The following is a 25,592-nucleotide window of genomic DNA, read 5'->3' as shown; positions in this document are numbered from 1 at the left end:
AAAAATGTATATCTCATTCTGCATCTTGGGTCCATCAGCCTGTCAGGAGGGTCATTATAGATCCTCTGGAATCTGTTTAAACAGTCAATTCATTAATCAGATGCTAAATCTTCTGACTCCAAATCCAGGATTCTTGAGCCCTAATCAGAGGAAGCAATTTTAACATCTATGAGACCAGCTGATTCTTATGTATGAAGGTAAACAGTTAGATTAGTCATAGATTTGTATCCAGGAGAGGCTTTAGAGATTATCCAATTCAAAGCCCTCCTTTTTAGTCAATAAGGAATTTACTAAATCGGACAGTAAACATCAAGTGCCTGCTATGTGCTAGGCATTGTTCCAATGCTGGGAATACAAAGAAAGACAAATAGTCTTTGCTCTAGAGGACCTCACAATCTAATTGGGGAGGATAGGGGAGAGAAACAGCATTCAGAAATTTTACACAGTGATGCTATATGCAGGATAAGTTGGAGATGATTAACAGAGAGTGGGCAGTGGAATTAAGAAGGACTCGGAAAAGGCTTTCTGATAGGTTAATTTGCCTAATACAAAGGTATATGTCAACAAGCATTTACTGATCACCTACTCTGTGTCAGATACTAGGCTAAATTCTGGATTAGATTTTCTGATTAGAAAAATGAAATGTTACTGATGGAAGCGAGCATGCTTGGGCTACTACCCTGTGCCAGGAAAAGTAATTTTATTTTTGACAATCAGTAGTTAAAGGGGGAAACAAAGCTGATAATGAAGTTCAGGAATGCTAGTATAGTAGAACCATAGAGCTGGAAAGGACTGTAAAAAATACTTAGCCCAACCCTTTGTCTTGCAGTCAAGACCTCGGGAAGAAGAGTGGATTCTTGGTTCAAAGCCACAGGGTCCTATTTGAACCTGCCCACATATCTATTGTTTTCCCATGACGTTTAATGTATGGGGACATCCCCTGGGGGTTGGGGTCAGGGGAGCGGGGAGAATTTATAAGGCCGTGTATACATACACATACACACACACATGAAATGCACCTGCCAGGACTGAAAGAACTAGTTCACTATTGGTTATCTTTGAAAAAAGTTTGAGCAGTAGAGGAATGCCACAGGACTAGAAACAAGAAAATATGGAGGAAGAGGAGAAGGAAGAAGAGAGGAAGGAGGAGGGGAAGAAGAAAAAGAAGACAAAATTTGGTTCTTCAAAGTATGGAACAATGAGACCTATAAAATTCTAGCATGTAAATACATCCATACACATATGTATATATATAATATATATGTGTGTATGTGTGTACATATAGACGTGTGTCTGTTTTCACGGTATATGTATACATACATGCCAAATGTAGCATCCACCTCCCAGGGTTGTGAGGCTCAATGAGATAATTGAACAGTACTTAGCAGAGTGCCTGGTACAGAGTGAGCACTTGATAAATACTTATTTCCTCCCTTTGAATTAACAGATCCGAAGAGAAATGATTAATAAACTAATGTTGGCTTAGAGTAGGGATTCTTAACCTGACGTTTGAGGGTTGGTTGTTGGAACTAGGCATGTTTTGCCTGGAAAAGGGAATCCCACTAGATTTTGAGCTCCTCGAAAGCAGGAACTGTTTTTTGCCTTGTTTCCGTAGCAGAGTGCCCAGCACATGGTAGATGTCTAATAAATGCCTGTTGCTTGTCCGATAGATCTTAGAGTTGTATTTAGATATTTGAAAGGCCCTTATAGGATAGATGATTTAGATTTGCCCTTCAGGGCCCCAGAGGTCAGAATTCACTAGCCTAGATTTTGACCCAACACAAGAAAAATTTTCCAATAATTGTAGCTGACCAAAAATACAATAGATTGCCTCAGCAGGTAGAGAGCTTGCTATTTGTCAAATCTTATTGGATCTAGAGCTAAGAGGAACCTTAAAGATCCTCTAGTAGAATGTCTCATTTCACAGAGGAAGAAACTGGGGCCCGGAGGGGTGATGTGATCTACCCAAGGTTACCCAGGCAGCAGAGAAGAGAGTCAAATCCAAGTTCCAGCCTTCTTTATCATTTGCATGTTACCATGGAGAGTTCTGCTCAGGTGGAAATGGGAGGAGGTGGAACTGTAAGGTCCTGTCCTTTCTGACTTCCGATGTTCTGTGATTCTATGACTGCTCCTCTGCCCCCACCCCCCAAAAAATCACTAATTGGAGTTGAATTGCCAAAAGAGACGGTTCAGGTGAGCAACACGCATTTACATTTAACTATGTGCCAGGCACTGTGCTGAATGCCAGAGATACAAATACAAGCAAAAAAGAAAAAAGTCCCAGCCCGGAAGGAACGTATACTCTAATGAGAGAAGAAAGGGGGTGGGCAAGGAAGGGAACATGCCCTCTTAGGGGCTTTGTACTGACTTCTACTGAGTAAGTATGGCATTTATCATTAATCACCAAAACTATGTTACATGGAAGATAAGCAATATCCTATTGCGAATAGTTAGTTATAATAGTCTTGGGGTTTGTTAGACTCTCTTCCATGCAAATTTAGAGATGTAAAATCCACATTTATGAAAGGCTCAGAAATAATAATGTTTTTTTATTCCCACAGAGATGGCTCTTCTGCAGATCTAATTTCCTTCTTTATTACTTTGTAACACATGATGATCAACTTTTAATGTTTAATATTTCAACTGAATTTGCTGTTTTCCATAGAAACTAAGGAGGGAGGGAGAATTAAGTCCTGCAACATTAGCATGAGAAGGGTCTGACACTCATTTGACAGATAAGAAACTGATACATATTTCCTAACATCATTCAACACCTAAAGTGTGTCACCCTTTCCAACTAATTGACTTTTAAAAAAATTACATCCAATATCCTCAGATCCTTCTATTGGCTTCCCACTAGCTTAAATAAAAGTTCTCATCCAAGGTAGTGAACTGTTTCCCTACTAAACTGTGCTTATTAATCCAATATAGTGAATAACTAAACCCCCAAGCACAAAATCCCTGTTAATTAATTGGCCTGGACAAGTAGGAGTTAGAGAGAAATTCCCATGTCCTTGGTGCTGGCTAAATTTTGGCTAAAGTTGAGAAGAAGGCAGTGGATATTGGTGCTCTTCTTCTCATGACCCCAGTGCCTGGAGGGCCTCATAAAGTGTAGGAGCCAGAGTTCACACAACCTTTTCTCATTCAAGTGAGGCAGGAAGGCACTTTCTGGACCATAGCTATGTTAGGACTCAAAGCTCCCCAGGAATTAGGGAAAATCCAGAGAGAAGTGAGAGAACCGCCCTTTCATGCTTTGCCAGGAGGAAGGAGTGGAAATGGATGTCCTGCGATGCATCTCCATGCCTCTGATCAATCAATCGACAAGTATTTGCAAAAATACTTACTATGTGCCAGGCATTTGGCTAAACATTCAGGGTTACAAAGAAAGGCAAAAACAGCCCTTGCCCTCAAGAAGCTTTCATTCTACCGGGGAAAATACGGAGATGGGGGATGAAACAGTGAGTCAGCCAGAATGACCAGACTCTAAGAGTATGAAGAGGAGAGCAATGTATAAGAAGACTGGAAAGATGAGAAGGGGTCAGATTGTGAAGGGTTCTAACAGCTCAAAAGAGGAGTATGTATTTAATCCTAGAGATAACTGGATGGAAGATGATGCATGCTTACCTCAGTCTGCTTGACCAGTACGTGGTCTTGTCTAATGGTCAAGGAAAGGTTTCCCTGGGCCAAGGATTATATAGAGAGGTGAGACAGGTTTATTCTTCCCCAGGGTTCACTCTAGAATAGATTATCTCTCTAGGATGACAAGAATCCAGAGGGTCTTTGTGGGACTTAGGAGACCAGGTGACATCTAAGGCCCTCAAGCAATTGGTCAAGTCACTTTTATATAAAGGATACTACAGAAAACTCCCAGTATTTGCAGGCAAACAGTATCAGATATCTAATCTACTTACAGATGCATATGGCATCTCCCTCAATAGACCATAAACCCCAACTGTTGCATCCTTATCTTTGTTTTTCCAGCGCCTAGAACAGGGCCTGGCACTGGTAGGTGATCGTTTGCTGCTGTTGATGACTTGGGTGCAGTGCGTTGCACATAGTAATCACTTCACATGCTTTAGTCATTCATCCACCACAGCTGAGCCTAATCATGACATTAATTCTATTACAGGCATGAAAAATGAAATCTAAAAGGCCTATAAAATCTGGCGCTCACTTTAAAGCTTAAAAGATGGATTCACAAACTGAAGAAAAGCTTACCAAGGGCAATACCATGTATCGTATCAGATGAGCCCTCATATGTATTCATCTGGGCCTATTCACATGTATTCAAAGGGCAGCTAGGTGGCACACTGGGTAAAGTGCTGGGCCTAGAATCAAGAAGACTCATCTTCCTGAGTTCAAATCTGGCCTCAGACACTTATGTATGTATGTATGACCCTGGGCAAGTCATTTGACCTTGTTTGCCTCAGTCCCTCAGATGTAAAGTCAGCTGGAGAAGAAAATGGTAAACCACTCCAATATCTTTGCCAAGAAAGCCCCAAACGGGGTGACTGAACAACAATATGTATTCATGGGAGTCCTCTGGGGAAATGGACCTGGCTGCAGGTATCAGACATTTCTTACCTCTTCATAATAACCCTGAGTCCAGAAATGTAGGGAAACCTCTCATTGACCATTAGGCAGGACCAGGTATTGGTTATGTGGCCTGCTGTAAGCAGGTATCTCTTCCTCTCCCCTACCTTCAGCCTCATTCTCAGGAATTGACAACCACATTAACATTATCTTTGCTGCAATGAAGGGCATGACATAAGACCCTATGGCTTCACTCAGTATCCTTGTACTTCTAAATTGTAGGTTGCCTAGGCCAATACTCCCTTCCCTACTCCCTCATGACCATCCACGATGGCTCTTTCCCTCCGCTGTTCCTATCCCACTTAATCCTACCCTTTCATTGTGCCCTCTGGAACCCTATTCAGTTATTAATGAACTGTCTTTCATATTAGATATGTGCCCCCCCACTGGAAATTAGTTTTTATGCATTTTGTATTGTTTATCATATGTATGTGTGTGTATATGCACACATACATACATGCATAGATATATACATACATACATATGTGTGTGTGTATGTTATTTCCTCCCAATAGAATATAAGCTTATTGAGGGCAGGGACTTAAGATATATACTGTGAAAGGAAAATGTCTTAGAAAACCCACATTTCAAAAAATCCCTATACCTTTTTTCCCTCCTAAATCTAATCATGAGCCTTTGAATTGTTGAAAGCAGAAAGTATCTTTCATCTTAAAATGGACTGGCCTTCATCAGTTTTGCTTCAGACATCTCAGGCATTTGTTTTGTGTTTGCATCCCCAGCACTGACCACAGCACCTGGCACATAGAGGGCATTTAACAAATATTTATTGAATTGAAATTGGATGGGACTCAATGTAGTCACTAACAAGTAGGTCCTATTCATTTATATCACTTTCTTTACACTTAAAATCAAAAAGACATATAGTACCTTCCTCCACTAATCTTACCTTAGTTAACTCTGCGAAGACTTACTGCTACTGAGGACAATAACTCTGTGGAATGGCTTGACTGGTGTCTGGCAAAAGCCGTAAGTACTCGCTGAAATAAGATGCTTATGAAGGCAAACACCCAAGTTAATCTCCCCCCTGCTTGGGAAGCTCTCCACATCACTAAGTGAGGAGCTTCTCTAAGGATACACAGGAAAAATGCAGTTCAAGATAGAAACCATCTTACTGTTTCTTCTTTTTGGCTGTGAAGGTATGGTAGGCACTCTTTATTTGGATGCTATTTTAGTTGTGAGTGGATATTTCTTCTGTCGTGGACACCTTTCTTAATAATCCGCCAACTCTCAAGGGCTTGGTGATGTGCCTTCTGAGGTCTGTGTAGCCTATTCTAGAACCAGTGGAATTTAGGAAAGGTGAAAAAAAGAAAGATTCTCATATTTACATTAAATATTCAGAAATAGCACTAAAGAACAAGACTTCAACTTTGATTTTTTTAAAGTCTGATTATAGGTTTATTCAAAGTGCTGTTGCCTTCATACTCTAACAGTGGAAGTAATAGTAGTAGCTTATACTATATATTGATGTCAGATTTACAAAGTGCTTTCCATATATTGTCTTGTTTGTCAAAGATTCAGAGATTTTCCAAAGGAGATCCAAAGAGCCAAGATACTTGTGTATGTGTGTGTCTGTATGGTACCATCAGAGGGAAAGTTAAAGGATAAACTAAAATTTTAAATAACTACTATTTTTTCCTTCTAAATTCAATCATGTACCTTCAAACTATTGAAAGCAGAAAGTACCTCTCTTCTCATCAGTTTACTTCAGACGTTAGAGGTTGCTTGGATTTGGGATTCTAGTGATGGCTTATTTTGTACTCGTGTTTTTTATAGGACATGAAGTACCTGGGACCCTTTGGCTCCATCACTATCTTATTGATTTTACATTTTAAAGATGACTAAACTGTAGAAGTACAGTCAGAATTCTTAGATTAAATCTTTCTACCTCCACCATACCAATGTATTCTACTGGTATCACAAAATATATTGGCATTGGAAAATGGCTTCCTGAAAACTATACCCCATAGTTACTATTTTTTTCATCTTTTAAATATAATGCTTTAATGATTTTTTTCTTTATTTTTCCCTTTCTTTAACATCTCTGACATATCCCCATTGACTGGCCCTCTCCCATTCCCTGGCCAATAGAACCCTCCCTTGAAATGAATAAGCATAGGCAAGCAAAACAAATCAACAGATTGGCCTTGTCCTGAAAAATGTATTCCTCGTTCTCTACCTCTAGTCCCCCACCTCCCTTCCAGGAGGCAGGAGGCATTTTTTTTGCCCAGGGCACTGTCCAGAGTCAACTCTTCCACTCAGGCGTTGACCATTGTGAAACTGTTGGACAGCTTTCAATGAAATTTACAGCTAGATAGCTTCTTAGCCCCCCTTTATTTCTCAATCTTTCAAATGAGATAATATTTGCAAAACACTTAGCAAAGTGCCTGGCACATAGGTGGTGCTTAGTAAATGCTCGCTCCCTTCCCCCTCTCTTCACTACACATTGATATCCTACATCAGTATAAAAATCCAATTTTAAAAATGTCTTAAACCTGGTGCTTGGGCACACAATAAGAGCTAAAGTTGTTGGTTTTATTAAAATAAGAAAAGTTCAGATTGAGGTTTCCCTCTAACCACAAATAAATGTTTCGCCCATACAATACTCCTAGGAGGAAATCCAATTAATTAATTGAGTTTAAATTTACCTGTTAATTAATCAGTAGGTGTTACATCCCTAAACTAGATTCAATGGTGGATCCAAAGCAAGACTGAAGTACAAGTAGTGCCCTCAGGAAGATTATAGTACAGTTAGAGACAAGATTAATACATTTTACTTTAAAGTAGAAAATAAAATTTCTAATGGTGAGCCACTATTGGACAGCTGAAAACGCTTCTTCAAGGTTGTGATTAACATGGCAGGAGCCCTGTTAGTCTGTGACGAGACAGACTCTTTTTGTCCAGTGGTGAAGTACAGTGAGTGGCCATCCTTTTCTCAGTACCATAGGCATTAACTGCTCATTTTGTGTGAATGACTGCAAAAAACAATTTGTGTTTGCATCAGGTAAATGTGAACTGTTAGTATGATTAAATGAAATTTCTTGATGATAGGAAGTGATTTGCCCAAGATCATACAGGCAGTCAGGAACAGAGCTCTGAGCCAGATCTTCTGACTCCTAATCTAGCCCTCTTTCTACTCCACAAAGAAGGAAGGCAGGGAGTAAAGGAAGGAGGAAGGGAAAGAGGGAAGGAGGGAGGGAGGAAAGGAGGGAAGAAAAAAAGAAAAAGAAAGAAAGCAGGAAGAGGGAAGAAGTCATTTATTAAGGACCTACTAAGTGCCAGACATTGTGCTGAGCACATTACAAATTTTATCTCATTTGGAATTTGCAACCACCCTGGGTTTATTTTACAGTAGGTCAGTCAACTAGCTTTTGTTAGACCATCCACCATGTGCCAGGCCTGTGTTAAGTGGTAGGTACTATACATATCTTTAAAAATATATGTAACATGAGGCAGTTAGTGGTGCAGTGAGTAGAGCACTGGCTCTGGAGTCAGGAGGACCTGAGTTCAAATGTGACCTCAGACACTTGACATGTACTAGCTGTGTGACCTTGGGCAAGTCACTTAACCCCATTGCCTTGCCTTCCCCCCCCCAATACACACATATATGTAACGTGGGGAGAAAAAATGGGCAGCATCTGTCCAGAAAGAAAGCTTAGGTAACCAGATACTCCGTCTATATCTTCTGTGCACCTAGTTAAGTACCTGCTGTCTCCTGCTTTACAATTTATGATCCTTGAGGGCATCATACTATTCTTGGGCTGGCAAGCTTTCCCTACTTCTTACTGAAAAGATTGTGCTGGAATTTTAACTTCTTTTCCCCCAAGAAGGCTTTTGCTTTTTTTTTTTCCTGCAGCTCTAGCTGTTCCTGTGATTAGATCATGAGATGTGTAAAAAAGCAAACCAGCCAACCAACAACAAAGCAGGATCTGGCTATTTTATATGACAGCAGTGTCTGGGAAGCCCTTACTTGTTCCTTTGTCTTCCTCCTCCCATAAATCCAAGGCCTAGAGCATTCTAACCGTTGATTTTCTGGGGTGCAAAAGTTGGGGAGAGAGAAAGAAAAAGAAAACAAGGGTGTGTTTGGTTCAGTATAGAGAGTGAATGAGCTAAGACTCACCACTAACTCATAATCATGTAGCATTTTCTTTACAGCAAACCGAGGAGGTAACTCATCAGATTTAAAGCTAATAGGGATCCTAGACATGACCCAATCCAAGGCTCTTCATTTTATAGACAAGAAAACTGAGACCCAGAGGGGTCGTCATTAAAAACTTAGAGAAAGTGTACCTCAATGATCTCAGTTTTTCTTGGAAATCAGTCATAGGAAGGCATTTAACCAAAGTTTAAGCCAGCTAGCTATGGTTTTTCCCCTCAAATATTTTGAATTTCATAAAGAAATGCACAGCATGGATTTGTAGCCCACATTCATTCCTAAGAGCACAGAACAGTACGTAGCACAACTAGAAGTCAAACCAGAACTGCAACTAGCATGGGCAGAACAGGCATTTATCCCAGGGCGCCGACAGCCATGGGGGCCAGCTTCCTTTTTTCTGTAACTGCCTTCTTCAGCCTCTTCTAGGTCTCTGGGCAGCCGCCTGTCCCCTCCGGGGTTCTCTCACTGTGACATCCTTTTCTCAGTCCCTATATTCTTCCTAAACAGATTCTCACACACACACACACACACACACACACACACACACACACACACACACACACAGAGGCATCCTTTTCTGAGGGATGAACTTGCCCCGCCTGTGTGACAACACCCACTGTAGAATTGTCTTCTTCATCACGGCTGTGCTCCTTCTTCCCCCAACGGACTTTGGCGCAAGTGCAGTTACTGCTAGTTAAAGCTCTGATTCAAACCCCAGATCTTCTGTTATCGAACCCAATGGTCTTTCCAAACTAAACGTTGTATATACCCTTGTTTTACAGAAGAGGAATCTGAGGCACTGAGTATTTAAGTGACTTGCCTATGGTCACTTAGTATTTGCACCAGTTTTCTGCATCTGATTTTGCCTCCAAGGCAAAGCGCAGGGCTCTCTCCATCCCGCTCCGTTGCCACTCATTCCCAGTTTCTTCTCTGCTATGTCTCTTAGCCCTATTTGTCTCAGTTTCCTCATCTGTAAATGAGTTGGAAAAGGAAATGTCAAACCACGTCAGTATCTTTGCCAAGAAAACTCCAAATGGGATGACAGTCTGACATGACTGAAACAACCGAACAACAAATAGTGTGGATTTGTGGCTCGCATCTATTCCTAGGGCACTGAATACCTTACCAGCTTTCTTAGGCTTCAGTGTAAATGTATCAGTCACATTAATTTTTCAAACTCTGGGAGTAATAATACAGTAGCAAATTCCATACTACCTAAAGAAATGGAAAAATCACAAATCCTGAAGTATTAGGAGAGGCCTGTGGCAGTTGATTTAATTACTGGACAGGCGATTTATAGGATTTATCACTGAAATCATTGCCATCTTCATTTTCTTTCATTTTGCTTTCCAGCTAAAGTAATATGTTAATTTCTAGTTGTGGGAATATGTGGGTTTTCTCATGGGCATGTTATTTAGCTTGGGGAGGAAGGCACATTTGTATATTTTGGTATTATCTGAGCAAAAAGAAAGCCTATTATCCAATATTATACATATTATGTGTTGACTAATGATTACACATATAACATTTCATTTGAAATTTTATAAAACATTACATAGGGCACAGAACAGTATGTAGCCCCAAGATATCATGATCTCAAAATGTTTAGAAGAATTACCCTATTTAAATAAATAATATATCCATAGAACCATAGCACAACCAAAGTTCCTGTGTCTGAAGACTTCAGAGATGAGAGTAACTCTGATGGAGGCATAAAACCACAATATATTTCTTTTAAGTCCATGTCTCATAGTACATCCAAAACTCACATCTTAATCTTAACCATAGACCTAGAGCTGGAACATGTAGACCTCAGAAGCATCTCGTGAACTCTCTTATTTTACAAATGAGGAAATTCAGGTCTATGAGGTACAGAAAAAAACCCCACCAAACTTTAACTTCTTAAGGCCCCCCCCTTGGTAATCCTTAGGAACAAGGGCTATAGGAAATGAAACTTTGGTAACCAAGGAGGAAGGAGAGAAAAGGATCTTGTTTTTTAAACACAATACAACATAGTAAATCCATCTTTTTAATATGACAATATGAACTATGACAGGGAAACATTTGGGGGGAGTTGGAGATCTCAGCCAAATGGAAGGAATTTGGACATTCGAGGTAGAGCTGTAATTAGGACTCATTTTTGCCACTCATACCTGTTCAATCTCTGTTTCTGCTTTGGTTTATATTAGACTCCCTTTTCTCTCCACTCTTTTCACTGAATGCCTTTTATACATTATAAATATTTATCATGCCAGCTGTAAGATGAGTTTATGATTTGTCATTTGTTTCCACAGGTTTGAAATCACACTCCAGGAAAAAAGAACAGACATGTTGTAGAGAGAGTTGAGCTGTTATTTCTTTGAATAAAATCGCCTTTGTAAGGGTTGTAAGACATTTTGTTTTACAGAATGGAAAAATAACTAGCATGTCTGACACGAAAATCTGGCTTTGGTAGCACCTACATTGCTGGGTTAAAAGGTGGGGCAGTATTTGAGGAATTGAGAGGGCAGAACTGATGATTTCTGCAGCAGCCCCCAACCCTGAATTCAAGTGACATCTGAAATCAATTGCTGGAAGTGTTAGCCCATCTGTTGGTGTCTCTCTCTCCAGCTGCTCATCAGAGAAGGCATATTGGGATAGGTAATAAATGAATATGGAAACTTCTAATGGTAAAGTGATCCCAAAGATTAGGAAGGATTAAGTTCTCTTTAAAACATCTTTATAATGAGTTTCAAGTAGATCCTGTTTGGTCGTCAATCCAGACTGCTGTTTGTATTTGCTTGTCTTCCATGCCAAGACCAATCAAAACCTCTCAAAGATTTTAGAGTTTTGCTTTAACCACCTTTTCTCAATTTGCTTTCTCAGTAAAAAAGCTCAGATGACACACTCCCATAATCAAGATTAATCAATAAAGCAGCAAGCATTTAAATTTTAAAATTTTTAATATGTTAAAATGAATTAAATTAATATTGCAGTTTATTGATACTGTTGTGCATTTGATTGAGATTAATAATATTTAATATTATTTATTATTATATGCTAGACATTGTGATAGAGACCAGGGATACAGATGCAAAAAACAGGCAGTCCCTACCTGCCCTCAAGAAACTTCTCTTCTAATAAGTGGATACAATACATACAGAGGAACAGTGTCACAGGAATTACAAATGCACCCGTAGGGCAGTGGATGTGACTGGCTAGTCCAAAATTCCCTTCCCTGGATATAACATTCCCCTGTGTATGGCAGGGGTGCACAGGAGCCAGCTTGAGTTGGCTCAGGAGAGCTGATTGTTAGTACAAGCATTGTTTTGGAAATCATTAAACACTACAAATCAGAGCTTGGTTAAACTTAAAAGTGTGTTTTTCACACATTAAAAACAACAAGAACTAGTTTTTAAACATTTACTAACACCCTGCTTTCTATTAAGGGCAGGGTCCTTCCACCACACTTTGGAGGACTTTTTTAGGGGATAGGTTAGTTGGGGCCCAGCTGTTTCCTCTTAATTAATTTTACCTTTTACTTTTCCAGGAGCTGAGGTAGTATTAATTAGTTTATTTTCTCATGTGGAAGAAGTGGAAAGGTGGGGAGGAGGTTAGACAGCATGGTCTGTGGCAAGATTCTGGACTAGGAAGGCTGTGGGATCCTGGTAGATGGCAGGATGATAGGTGAAGCTCAAGCTGGGGCTGATGATGTAAAAATGTGTGTGTGTGTGTGTGTGTGTGTATACACACATATAGATACACATATATATGTATACACACACACACACACACACACACACACATATATATATACATTAAAAATGAGATAATAATTATAAAGCACTCAGCACAGTGACTGGCACATTGTAAGCACTATATACAAATTGGTAGTAGTGGTGATGATGATGATGATGTCAAGCCAAGTCAAAATAAATTTTCTTCTCAGCCTTCCCCTCGCCCCCACCTTGAAAAAGCACGAAATGCTTGAGCCTTTCTTGCAGAGGTGGGCCACCAGTCAAGTGCCCAAAGCTCAAATGCCACCTGCAGTATGAATTGGCAGGGAAATTGGGCCCTATTTTCTTTTGGATACTATTAAACTCGATTACACACTATTGTGAACTGTGACAGCTATGTCTTAAGTAATTAAGTCTTTTGTCTTCCATTTGCCTTATGATTAAGAATTACTATTGTGTGTCTAGTTTCTTCTGGAGAGTTGAAACATTACAATGGAAACATGCAGGGTTTTTTGTTTTTTTTTTTAATTTTGTTTGGTTTTTTAGGCTTCAATTTGAATGGGAAAGAAACATTTAAAGATGAGGGACAATTCCATGCAGAACTTGTATGTACATGTACATACATACCTTTAGAATGTCTTAAAATGTGGAAACAAAGACAGAGTATCTGATATGTTCTTTACTCAAAACAGTTTTGCCATTTTGAAATGACCGTATTTTTAAACTCCCATCTTTTTCTTCCTATGGTTTTTCTTAAGCCTGAAAAACAGGATGATATTTTGCAATGGAAGGTACAGGGGACAAGGAGTCAGGGTAAAAAGAGTGGGATTAATGCATTCTTTTTGCTTCAAGAGACTGAAAATAGTGTCTTGATTGTAAATTCTGGGCACCCAAACAGATCCTTCATCAAAGGTCCCCTCTCCTTCTTGTCAAGCCCATTGCAAATGCGGCCAGTGGAGAGGGCCCTCTCTGTTCCTGGCCTGTCAGCCATACAGGGTCATTCAGCCATTCAGGTCAGCAGTTCTCAAACTTTGGTCTCAGGAGGACTCCTTTACCCTTTTAATTATTGAGGAATTTTTGTTTCCGTGGGTTATATCCATTGACACTTACCATGTTGGCAACTAAAACCTCCTATTATTAGGAAAATAGTTTTAACCTTGTGGACTCACTGAAAATGTCTGGGTGCTCAGGGATCCCCAGACCACACTTAGAGAATTACTTTTTTAGGTGATAGTGACAGCTGGGGCTCAGCTGATTCCTCTTAGCTAATTTTACCTCAAAGTTGAGACAAAAGGGCAGCTCAGGGTTTGGTAACAGACTCAAGGAGATTTTCAGATCCAGGTGACCTGTATGAACCTTCTAATCCATCATCTGTTCAAAAGTTAAGGCTCTTTGCTCGGCCAGCTTCACTGCCACAGGTCACTGCACAGTCCTATTCTTAGCTGCCTTCTCAAGGGTTCATTTCCTACTGCAGGCTATGGAGTGACACTTGCTAACTACCACTTTACTTTTGCATTCTCCTTGGCTTTGACAATCCTAATGTCAACAAGAGAAGCTTATTATAAATATATACCTTATAGCGCACAGAGCATTTTCCTTCTAACAAGCCCAAGTAGTGCAAATAATATAATCATACCCAGCTCTAGAGCTGAAAGGGACCTCTGAAACCATCTAAGCCCAAAATCCTCATTTTACAAATGGGGAGAGTGAGGCTCTGAGACATTAAGTGACTGACCCACAGTCATACCATTAGGCTACCTGCCAGATGAACCTTTCTCCACAAAAGCCACAAGCAACATTAATGAGAGACATGATGTCTTTGAGAGACCACAGCCATCCATATTAGGCATGTTTTAACTTTCCTGAACACAAAATGACATGCTTTCTATCATCCTTGTCCTTTTACATACACGCACATTTGTACCTAACTTCGATATCAGTGTTCTCTTAAAGACAGTGTATCTCTCATAAATGTTGCTACTGGGTGGTATACACACACACACACACACACACACACACACATACATACACATATATACACACATACATATTTCTTTTTGCCTAATTTAGATGCCAGTGTTCTCTCAAAGACAGTATATCTCTCATAAATATTGCTAGTGGGGGGTGTATATATATATATATATATATATATATATATATATATACACATATACATATATACACATATATATACACACATACATCTTTTTGCATAATTTAGATGTCAGTGCTCTCTCAAAGATAGTTTATCTCTCATAAATATTGCTAGTGGGTGGTATACATATATATAAATACACACATATATATACACACACATATACACACATACATATATCTTTTTGCATAATTTAGATGTCATTGTTCTCTCAAAGATAGTTTATCTCTCATAAATATTGCTAGTCGGTATATATACACATACACATATATATTACATACATATGAACACATATATACATATACAATTACATGAATATATACACATACAGACACAATAGATAGACAGCAGACAGATAGATAATGTAACATGACCATCTTTTTTTCTGGTTTCCTAGCTGTTTGAATTCCTTTTTTGGTGATTTCTTCATGCCCCATGACTACTTGAGGCCTTCTCTAATTCCCAGCCCGTAAGTCCAAGTTATTAGCAGTCCTAAAATTATTTGGTATATATTTCGTATTTTATCTAGTTTATGTGCTTTGTCCCCCTTATGCCCCCACCCCCAGTAGAATGTAATTCCCTTGAGGGCAGGGATTGTTTCTTTTTTTTGCCTTTATATCCACATAATAAGTACTTGAGTTAGGTAACTCTCACCAGATGCTACTGAGCCCCTGCCCCCGTTACAGACTTTTTATAGTGAACTCCCATTGGGGAATCTCTGTCCCAGTGCAGATCTCTTGCCATTCTGCAAATTAGAGCCTTAGGGAAGTGTCCTCAAGAACTGAGAAGTTAACTAGTTTAGGGTTGCCAGCCAACATGCTTCAGAGAAGGATCTTCCTGACTCCAAGGCCCGCTTTCTGATCCAACACCCCAAACTGCCTCACTCCGTCCTTATTATCTTCAAAGAGCAACACCTCCCCACTCTCAGGATCCTAGGTCACAAATGGTTTTCACATTTCCAGATCTCTCTGAATTTGCTTTGCTTTGTTTTTAATCTCTGCCTGCTCATTCTGTCTAAAGAAATTGACAGGCAGTTCATTGGTTCTCTGATTACAAGTCAATTCAAAAAACATCTCATTTTTCCTTACAGTTTCCTAATAGTTCCTTATAGTTCTTGTATAGGTTATCTTGGCTATTATTTCCTATGTAACTTTACTGTCACTTAAGATGAATTCTGGGAGGGGAAGGAACAATGAACTGGAGTGAAGGGCTGGGGAAAACGATGGGAAAGGGATATTTTCAAATCGGCCAAATTCCTACTCATCGCACTGCATTACCGCCGCCCCCCTCTCGTCTACATATAAGAACACACACATATGTAGTAAGACATAAAGATGGCCTCGCTCAGTCAGTCCTGGTGTTAGCAGTTAAGAATTTAGCTAACCCTTGTCAAATTTAAATGTGGGAGGGACCATGAAGATATTTTTAAGATGATAAATGAGTTTCTGAAAGGTGATGACAAAGCTGTCTGGTTCTTTATTTCCTAAAAAATGAAATCTGACACTTTTCAGTATAAATTAAATTCACTTTCAAAAATAAAACATGGAATTCAGCAGCTAAAAGTATCAGGCAAGCTAATTTTGTACAATATTTTTCCACATCAAACTATATATTATTTCCACTACTAAAACAAAAAAACAAAAAAAAAAACAAAACACAACCAGTTTTAGGCATAAGCTTAAAATATGTATTTTGTGCACTTGTGATTTAAATTGTTTTTGCCTGTTGGTTATTTATATTTTAACTGTGGTTTGATATTCTGCACATATTAGAAATAAAGAAACATTTCCTATTCCTTTTTTTCTCATGCTATCAATAGAAGTTTTTCTGAATTAATGTTTACCCTTTGCATTTCTTCCAGGAAGAAATTTAAATTGTTTTACTTCTGGTATGTTAATGGCTGATTTTAAGTAATAATTACTAATTTACTACATCTCCCTTTTTTATTTTTCTCTGCCATTCTCAATTATTTCTCTTGTCCAGTCATACTGGCATTATCATCTACTGAGGTAGGTATGTTAATAGCATGAACATTTAGTTCAAAGTTGTGTTTTCATAGATTTTCTTAGCAATATAGTTCATGGGCTATTTTCTTCACGTTAGCCCTACATTTGGCTTATCCTAATAATATGCATATATATGATACGGGAAAGCTATGAGGCTCAGTAGATAGGATGTTCAAATTGGAGTTTATCCTGACCTGAGTTCAAATCCTGCTTTATGTACTTCCTAGCTCTATGACCCTGGGGAAGTCACTTAACCTCTGTTTGCCTCAGTTTTCCCATTTATTAGTAGCCCCACTATTCCATTGTATTATTAATCCCATTGTAAAATGGGGGCCAATAGTAGCAACTCCCTTTCCTGGTTGTAGTGAGGATCAAATGAGCTTAGCACATAAATGCTTGCTAGCACTATTATTTTAAAAAAATTTGAATCTCAACGGTTTTGCATAAAACAAACCATGTCTTAATTTATAGACCATTAGGGTTGAAAGGAACTTCAGGAATCCTGTAATTCAACCCCCTAATTTTATATAGGATAAACGGAGTCCCCAATTGTTTTGGACTTGCCTACGGTCATGTGGCTAGTCACAGAGCTAGATTCGAATTCAGACCTTTTGATTCTAACAGTTCTTGCCACTTCGTTACTCCATATGTAGCACCTTATAAAATCTCAAATTCTGTCACGTTTTCTAAGTTACACAGTTACACAGAAAGAAACTGAGGAGATAAACCGATGATTGCTATAGGAAGAAATAGCCCATAGCTTTGGTTTCACCATCAAGTGGACAAAGGTGGCTGTTAATGAGGCCAAACACCAGCAACAGGTATGCCTGTATGCATTATCTGGTTTGAGTCAAACACCTCTACACACAACATTCAATTCAGTCAGTCTTTTCTCAGAATCCGACATAGATAAGGGATCACACCATAACTGTCAAGGCCAGAGAACAATTCATAGGCCTTTGAGATTTTGAGATCCTAGATTTACTTGGATGTCACCAAACTAAATGCCTCATTTGTCATACGAGGAAAGTGAGACCTAGAGAGTTTAAATAGTTTGCCCAAAGTCAAAGAGATAGCTAGTGACAGAGGAAGGAGCTGAACCCAGATCTGTCCTTCTTTCCATTGCCCTGTACTGCCTAACATTAAAAGGGGAACCAGTGACTCTAGTATTGAATGTAGGCTTTCCCAGTGCCCATAGTATAGATAATTGTACTTCAGTACAAAGCTGGGCCACCGCGGGCTGTATCAAGTTAATCATGGAGGTCTAGGAGCAGAAGCTGGTTGATCCCTTTGGCAGCGCTGCTATAGACAGAATTCCCACTCAGATATAGGGAAGACTGTCTGAGGTGCATTTTTTTTCTTTGAGATTCTGTCATTATTCTTCCTTCTGGTCCTGTTATGATAGGATGATGGAGAAGAGCCTTGGTATAATAAAGCCTGCAAATGTGATTGTCAAGGCAGTTCCAATTCAGTGTGGTCAACTGGAGCAACCAGTTTAGGCTGTATGCCAGGTAAGAGTTTTTTATTTCTGTTGTTACGCATTTGGAGGTGGGATATCCTTTGAGTGTGGCTACTGGAATATATAACCATTTTCACTTGTTCTTTAATCCAATAGAAGTGAATTATCCTGAATCACTGCCATGCTGAAATCAAGGCTTACTTCAAACTACATCTGAATTTAATATCTCATAATGTGCATTGCTGTAATGACTCTTCTGATAGGATTGTTACGAAATGAATTACCTAATCAGTACAGCCAGCAGCACTAAGGAGGTTTGCTTGGTAAAGGCAACACTTAATGTTCTATAAAACAGAAGAATGGAGTTTAACTATCCCTCTCCCTGGAGTACTCTGAGGATTGATTGTGGGATGTCTGAAAAGTGTTTCTGATTTGCAGTTTTTAAAAAATTAGATGTTGTGCCAGATATTTTCAAAACACCCCAGATTTTACCACCAGAAGTTAATTAATTCCTTTGGTTTACACACTGTCCTTTCTCTAATATTCTCCTTTAAAACTTCTAGAAAGGGCAACACAGAAGTATTACTATGTTCCAACACCTTACCATAAATTATCAACTCATTTTCCCCTAGGACTAGAGGACCCCAATGCAATATGACTGTGTAGCCTTAAGCATGTGGATTCAATATGGAATAGTAGAGGGCTGAACTTAGCTTCAGGAAGACCTATGTTCAAATCTCTGCTCAGATACTGGTGAGCTGCGTGACTCTGAGCAAGTCACTTAACCTCTCCAGGCCCCAGCTTCCTCATCTGTAAAGTAAAGGGGGAGGTTGGTTGGACTTGATGGTTTCTAAGGCCCTTTCCAGCTCAAATCTTATGAGCCAATATTGCTTTCTTTCTCTGGGTCTTGGTTTCCACATCTGTAAAATGAAGAGTTGGATCATATGATGATGATGTTGTTCATTCGTTTCAGTCATGCCTGACCCTCTGTGGCCACATTTGAGGTTTTCTTGTCGGAGATACTGGAGTGGTTTGCCTTTTCCTTCTGCAGTTCATTTTACAGTTGAGGACACTGAGGCAAATAGGGTTAAGTGACTTACCCAAGGTCACATAGCTAGTAAATGTCTTTGGCCAGATTTGAACTCAGGAAGATGAGTCTTCCTGACTCCAGGCCGGGCACACTGCATCACCTCCAGCTCTAAAAACCTATGATTTGGCAGGACATGGGGAGGAAGAGGGTGCTAAGAAAGAAGGCCACACAACAAAGAAAGGAAAGTTGAATAGGCCTCACCATCAGCACAGATGGCCTGGATGGGGTTTCCTTGAGGTGAGTGCTAACTGCACAAGTAAATTTCCTGCTGAAAAGCCTTTAGACATCTGCTTGCTAATGCCCTGTGTCAAAGCCCACTGGGAGCAGAAGGTGACCTGCTAATTGCATTATGGCCACCTAATCTCAGAGTACAAAAATGCAGGCCTTTTCCAAAGCTGAGATAAGCCTACCCTAAACTGCTGCCAAGGTGAAGAGCTGTTTGAATTAAATCTTTTGGCAGAAGGAGGGTGTGTGCATGTGTGTGCGTGCGTGCGTGCGCTCGCGCACACATGCACACCAGTTACCAGCAAACAGTTGCTTCCCAAATGCTCTACTGTTCTTCCTGTTCAATCCTTATTTGAGCCCTGGATTCCTTCTGGGGTGGGTATGTGTTCATGTGACCATCTTTGCACATATTTTTTTGTTATGGCCTTGGAGAATAGATGCTGTATCACAAATGAATGGAACAAAGCAAGAAGGTTAAATAAGGCATTTCTATGCAGAACAAATTAATAGAGAAACATGATGATATACTTGCACATATAACAATAAAATCAACCCTTAGTAAACAAGACAACATACCCCTGTCCCCAGCCCCGCATATAACCACCAAATAATCTTGCTCTCACAGAGCTCACAGTCTCATGGGGGAGACAACATGCAGACAGCTATGAACAAACAATCTATATATAGGCTAAGTTGAGGTAATCAACAGAGGGAAGGTACTAGCATGAAGGGAGATTGAGAAAGGCATCTTTTAGCAGGTGGGATTTTAGCTGGGACATAAAGGAAGTCAAGGAATCCAGAAGGCAGAGATGAGAAAGAACATTCCAGCAATGGGGGACAGACTAGTGAAAATGCCTGGAGTTGGAGTCTTGTTGGAGGAGCAGCAAGGAGGCCAACGTCACTGGGTCAGAGTATGTAGGAGTGTAAAATGTTGAGTGGAAGGATGAGGCAGGAGCAGATTATAATGGGCTCTGAATGACAGAGGATTTTATATTTGATCCTGGAGGTGTTAGGGAGCCTCTGGAGTTTATTTGATGGGGAAGAGGAGGAGAAAAATCTCTCAAACCACCCTCCTCGCAAAAATTTAAGATTTGTTTTATTTTTCAGGAGCAAAAATAATATCAAAACAAGATTGACTTCTTTCCTCCCACATATATAAAATGTGTATTACGTATACGTATGTACACATGCACATATTTGTTTTGTTTTTTAAAAATTTGCCTAGCAGGAAACTTGGAGACCAAAGAGTCTATGAATTTTTTATAAGTCTTCTTGACCACTTATCATCAGTATTTAAGCACTTCATTGTTGCTTTCATTTTTCCATCCTGCCCAGATTTTGTTTTCATGCTACATACAATGGTGGGGAGAAAAAACTGGACTAGGATGAGGACCCCCTCCCCAACAGACACACATACCCCGCACCAATTCCAGAAATATGAGTTTATGTTATTGAACTTCAACCAATTTGTCCTAAGTCTCCCATTTGCCCTTTACCCTGGATGCAGCTTGTCTCTTATGCATGTCCTAAGAAGGTTCCCTGTGACCTCCCATGATGGGGCAATCACTGTCTGGACAACTACATCCTTTTTTCCATAATAAATTTACCAATACTAGTCAAGTCCATACGAGCCTTCATAGCTGCTGACTGGGAAAGTTACTTCTCTCCTGATCCCTTAACTCAGCTCAGTCATCAGATGTATTAATTGGGGAGAAAAAATGGGGAGGGGAGTGAAGAGGAGAAACCAAAAATAGGGAGAAAACTGACCATCAGAGAGAGAGGAAATATCTTATTTTCCGTAATGCCCCTCACCTACGTAGCTGCCTGTGACTGTGAAAAATTAGGTATGGCTCTAGGGTTGGCAAAATTGGGAAATAGTAAAGTTTGTGGGGTAGGGGTGTCACCCGACACCTTTCATTTTCCTTCCACCATGAGAGCATTCTCTCCAGTGCCTTTTTTCTGCCTCCTACCTATGTCCCTTCCCTACTCCCTCACCGCCCCCAGGAAAACTTGCTTTTTAGGAATGATCAGATATACGTGTTACTTTTTCTTATTTATTTTGAGGTTAGATTTATCAAGTTCAGAAAGGGGGAGGTTGAGGTCTCCCAATATTATAGTTTTGCTGTCTATTTCTTCCTGTAACTCCCTTAACCTCTCCTCTAAGAATTTGTATGCCTTACCACTTGGTGCATATATGTTAAGCAATGATATTGCTTCATTGTTTATGGTGCCTTTTAGCAGTATATAATGTCCTTCCTTATCTCTTTTAATTAGATCTATCTTTACTTTTGCTTTGTCTGAGATTAGGATTGCTACACCTGCTTTTTTTACTTTAGCTGAGGCACAATATATTTTACTCCAGCCTTTTACCTTAACCCTATGTGTATCCCCCTGTTTCAGATGCGTTTCTTGTAAACAGCATATTGTAGGATTATGGTTTTTAATCCATTCTGCTATCTGCTTCTGTTTTGTGAGAATGTTCATCCCCTGCACGTTCAGGGTTATGATTTCTATCTGTGTCTTTTTCTCCATCCTAATTCCCCCTGTTTATGCTTTTATTTCTCCCTTTCCCCTTCTCCTCCCCAACAAAGTTTTGCTTTTGACCGCCGCTTTCCTCAGTTAACCCTCCCTCTTTATTCCCCTCCCTTATCTAACCGTTACCCACTTGCTACTTCTCCTCTTCCTTCTGCCCTCCCCCCTCCCTTTTCCCCCCTTTCCCTCCCACTTCCCGTAGGACAAGTTAGATTTCTAAACTTATCAGAGTATGTTATTCCCTTCTTGAACTAGATCAGATGACAGTAAAGCTCAAATACTGCTCTTCTCCCTCCCTTCTTTCCCTCTACTATAATATGTTTTTTTGCCACTTCCTTTGGTGTAATTCACCCTTTTCTACAACCTCCTTACCACTTCCCTCATAGCCCTCCCTTTATATCTCTTATTTATATTTTATATCTTTACATCAGTTAATTTATACAGGCATTCACAACCTATGTATATCCCTTTCATTTGTCATAATAGTTGTACCATTCACAAGAATGACTTATATATGTATATGCATATATATATATATACACATAAAAAACATACATAAGATGATATGATCCCACATAAAGATGTAAACAACCTAAGCTTATTGGTTAATGAGGTTTGTGGGGTTTTTCCCCCTGGTTACCTTTTTATGTCTCTCTTGAGGTTTGTATTTGGAGATCAAATTTTCCATTGAGTTCTGGCCTTTTCATCAGGAAGGTCTGGAATTCCCTTATTTCATTGAATGTCCATCGCCTTGCCTGGAAAATTATGCTTAGTTTTGCTGGGTAGTTGATCCTTGGTTGTAGTCCCAGCTCCTTTGCCCTTCGGAATATCATATTCCAATTTCTCCTGTCTTTTAATGTGGAAGCTGAGAGATCCTGCGTGATCCTGACTGTAGTTCCACGATATTTGAATTGCTTCTTTTTGGCTGCTTGCAGTATTTTCTCCTTGAGTTTATAGCTCTGAAATTTGGCTATAATATTTCTTGGTGTTTTCAGTTTGGGATCTCTTTCAGGGGGTGATCGGTGAATTCTTTCAATGACTATTTTGCCCTCTGGTTCTAGGACCTCTGGGCAGTTGTCTTTGATAATTTCTTCGAAGATACTGTCAAGGCTCCTTTTTTCATCGTGGATTTCCAGTAGACCAATAACTCTCAAATTGTCTCTCCTGGATCTATTTTCCAGGTCAGTTGTTTTGCCAATCAGATATTTCACATTTTTTTCTATTTTTTCATTCTTTACGTTTTGTTTTATTACTTCTTGATGCCTCATAGATTCATTAGCTTCCACTTGCTCAAGTCTAATTTTAAATGAGTTAGTGTTTACATTTTGCTTTTGAGCCTCCATTTTCAATTGGTTGATTTCACCTCTCAGGGTGTCCTTTTCTCTCTCTAGATTCTGAATCTCCATAGCCATTTCGCCAATCTTATTCTTTAGAGACTTGATTTCATCAGTGGATTTTTTCTCCCTTTTTTCCATATTTTCTTTTAGCTCCCTAATTTGGTTTTTAAAATCCTCCTTTAGCTCTTCCAGCAGTGCTTTTTGGGCTGGAGACCAGGTCATATTAGCTTTTGAGGTATCTGATGTATCTACCGTGTCATTGCTATCTTCTTCTATGTCGATATTTTGATCCTGCCTGTCTCCATAAAAAGAATCTATTGTCCTCGGTTTTTTTGTGTTCTTCTTCATGTTGGTTTGCCTTTTGCTGGCTTTACAACGAATTTCTATCTGTGGGTCTCAGGGCTTTCTGTCCCAGCTTTCTTATTCTGGGGGTTGTGAGTCTAGAATTATAACCTTCAGTTTCCTGAGGTGTGGGGGAGGGGTCTGGCTCCCTAGCGTCTCACTCCCTGTGGGTGCTCTCCAGCACTTGCTTTTCAGCAATGGTCTCAGCTGTTTGTTGTTTGAACTGATGTCTGGCGCTTCCCCTGGGGGAGCAAGGTTACGTCTGGGCTCTCGGTGTTAACCCCTGCCACTTTGCCCCTCTGGGACTAATGAGCTTCTAGTATTTGTCCTGTGAGGCCCCGCTACTCTCTCCTCTGTTTCAGTTCTCTTTTTTTTTTCCCCGAGGAATTCTCTGGGTGAGGGGGGGAGGGATTAGAGCCGTTTACCTGGCCATTGCGTCTTCCGGAAGTTCAAGAAGCCGAGTTCCTGGGTTTTGCAAGCGTCAGGAGTTGGTGTTTTCACGGCTGGTGGCGTTGCGCTGCCTCTCGTCGCTCCCACAGACTGCCGTCCTGTGTTGGGAGGCCTGGGGATCTCTGCCGGTTTCGGGCGCCCAGCTTTCTCCCAGCCCGTATCCCACGTGGATTTCTCGGCCAGCCGCTTCCGCCTTGGTCTGGAGCAGCTCTGCACCGAGCACTCTCCGAGCCTGCAGGTTCGTTCCTCTGGCCTTTCAGACTCTCCCGGCTCGGAAATTTGCCCCACGCAGACTGCTCGGGGTTTCTGACTCTCTCAAATCTGCTCAAATTCACTTTTTTATAGGAATCTGACAGACCTTGTGAGAGAGCCCCGGTAAGACGCTGCCTTCATGCGGCCATCTTGGCTCCGCCCCTACGTGTTACTTTTAAATTGTTAAAACCACAACAATAACACACAGATGCGTTAGGGTGAATGGAACACTCCCTCACCAATTGACATTCTAGGAGGTCCAATGATGGTTTAAGCTAAAGAAATGAAGTTCTAATTATAGAATACCAGATGTTGATATATTGGAGATATGTTTTGGGGTAGTAGAGTCTTTCCAGTGTCACCTGAAAACACATCGTCGTGGTTGGTTGTCTACCCCAACACCAGCCTTAAGTGGGTTCCCACTAGGCATGCTCTTCTGTTACCCAAACCAGATCATGAGCTCGTGACACACTGAGCAAAGTTATTGTCTGGGAATACCTTGAAAAGAGATTCCTTCCAAAGACTTTATTTTCAAAGGTAGTGGGACAATAAATAATTATGCAGTCAAAATTTAATTCGATTTCCTGCAATGTTATGACTGGAATACTAGGCATACCTGCCTGGTTGCTGAAGATGGCACCCTGTCTCTAGTTTCTGTGCCTTTTCATTGGCTCTCCCCCATGCCTGTCAACTCTGCCTCCCTGGCTTCTTTCAGGGCTCAGCTAGTATCCTACTTTCTGCAGGAGGCTTTTTCCTGTTCTCTTGCTTTTTCCTTAATCTTAGTGTCTTCCCTCTGAGACTCACCACCAGTTTATCCTTTGTTTATACATAGTCAATCACATGTTCTCTCCCTCTTTAGGCTGTGAGTTCCTTGAGAGTGGGGACAACATTTTTTTTGGGGGTGGGGCTGGTGCCTGGCACATAGTAGGAATTTAATAAATCCAATGGACTGATTTATTTTCTCTCTCATCCCCACCTCTACCTGCTTACTGCCTTCCTTTTTGTGACTGTTGTTGTTCAGTCAATTTTAGCCATGTCTGACTCTTTGTGACCCCATGTGGGGTTTTCTTGACAAAGGTACTGGAGAGGTTTGCCATTTCCTTCTCTAGCTCATTTTACAGATGAGGAAACTGAGGCAAATAGGGTTTAGTGACTTCCTCAGTTCACACAGCAATAAGAGTCTGAGGCTGAATTTCAACTCATGAAGATGAGTCTCCCTGACTCCCAGGCCTGGCACTCTATCTGCTCCTAATTATTAATG

General features: G+C 40.2%; 1 protein-coding gene across 1 annotated transcript in view; it reads left to right on the top strand.

Annotated features, from left to right (window-relative positions):
* Nucleotides 1-25,592, top strand: part of RS1 (retinoschisin 1) — a 39,196-nt gene that overhangs the window by 5,418 nt on the left and 8,186 nt on the right. Inside the window, exons 5-6 of the mRNA XM_036744189.1 lie at nt 16,622-16,647; nt 18,050-18,155. Coding sequence (XP_036600084.1) covers nt 16,622-16,647; nt 18,050-18,155 — 132 coding nt within the window. The remainder of the gene's footprint in view (nt 1-16,621; nt 16,648-18,049; nt 18,156-25,592) is intronic.

This window comes from Trichosurus vulpecula, chromosome 2 (assembly GCF_011100635.1).
Source record: "Trichosurus vulpecula isolate mTriVul1 chromosome 2, mTriVul1.pri, whole genome shotgun sequence".
NCBI lineage: Eukaryota > Metazoa > Chordata > Mammalia > Diprotodontia > Phalangeridae > Trichosurus > Trichosurus vulpecula.
Note: the sequence above shows the minus strand (reverse complement) of the source record. Positions and strands in the feature narration are given on the sequence as shown.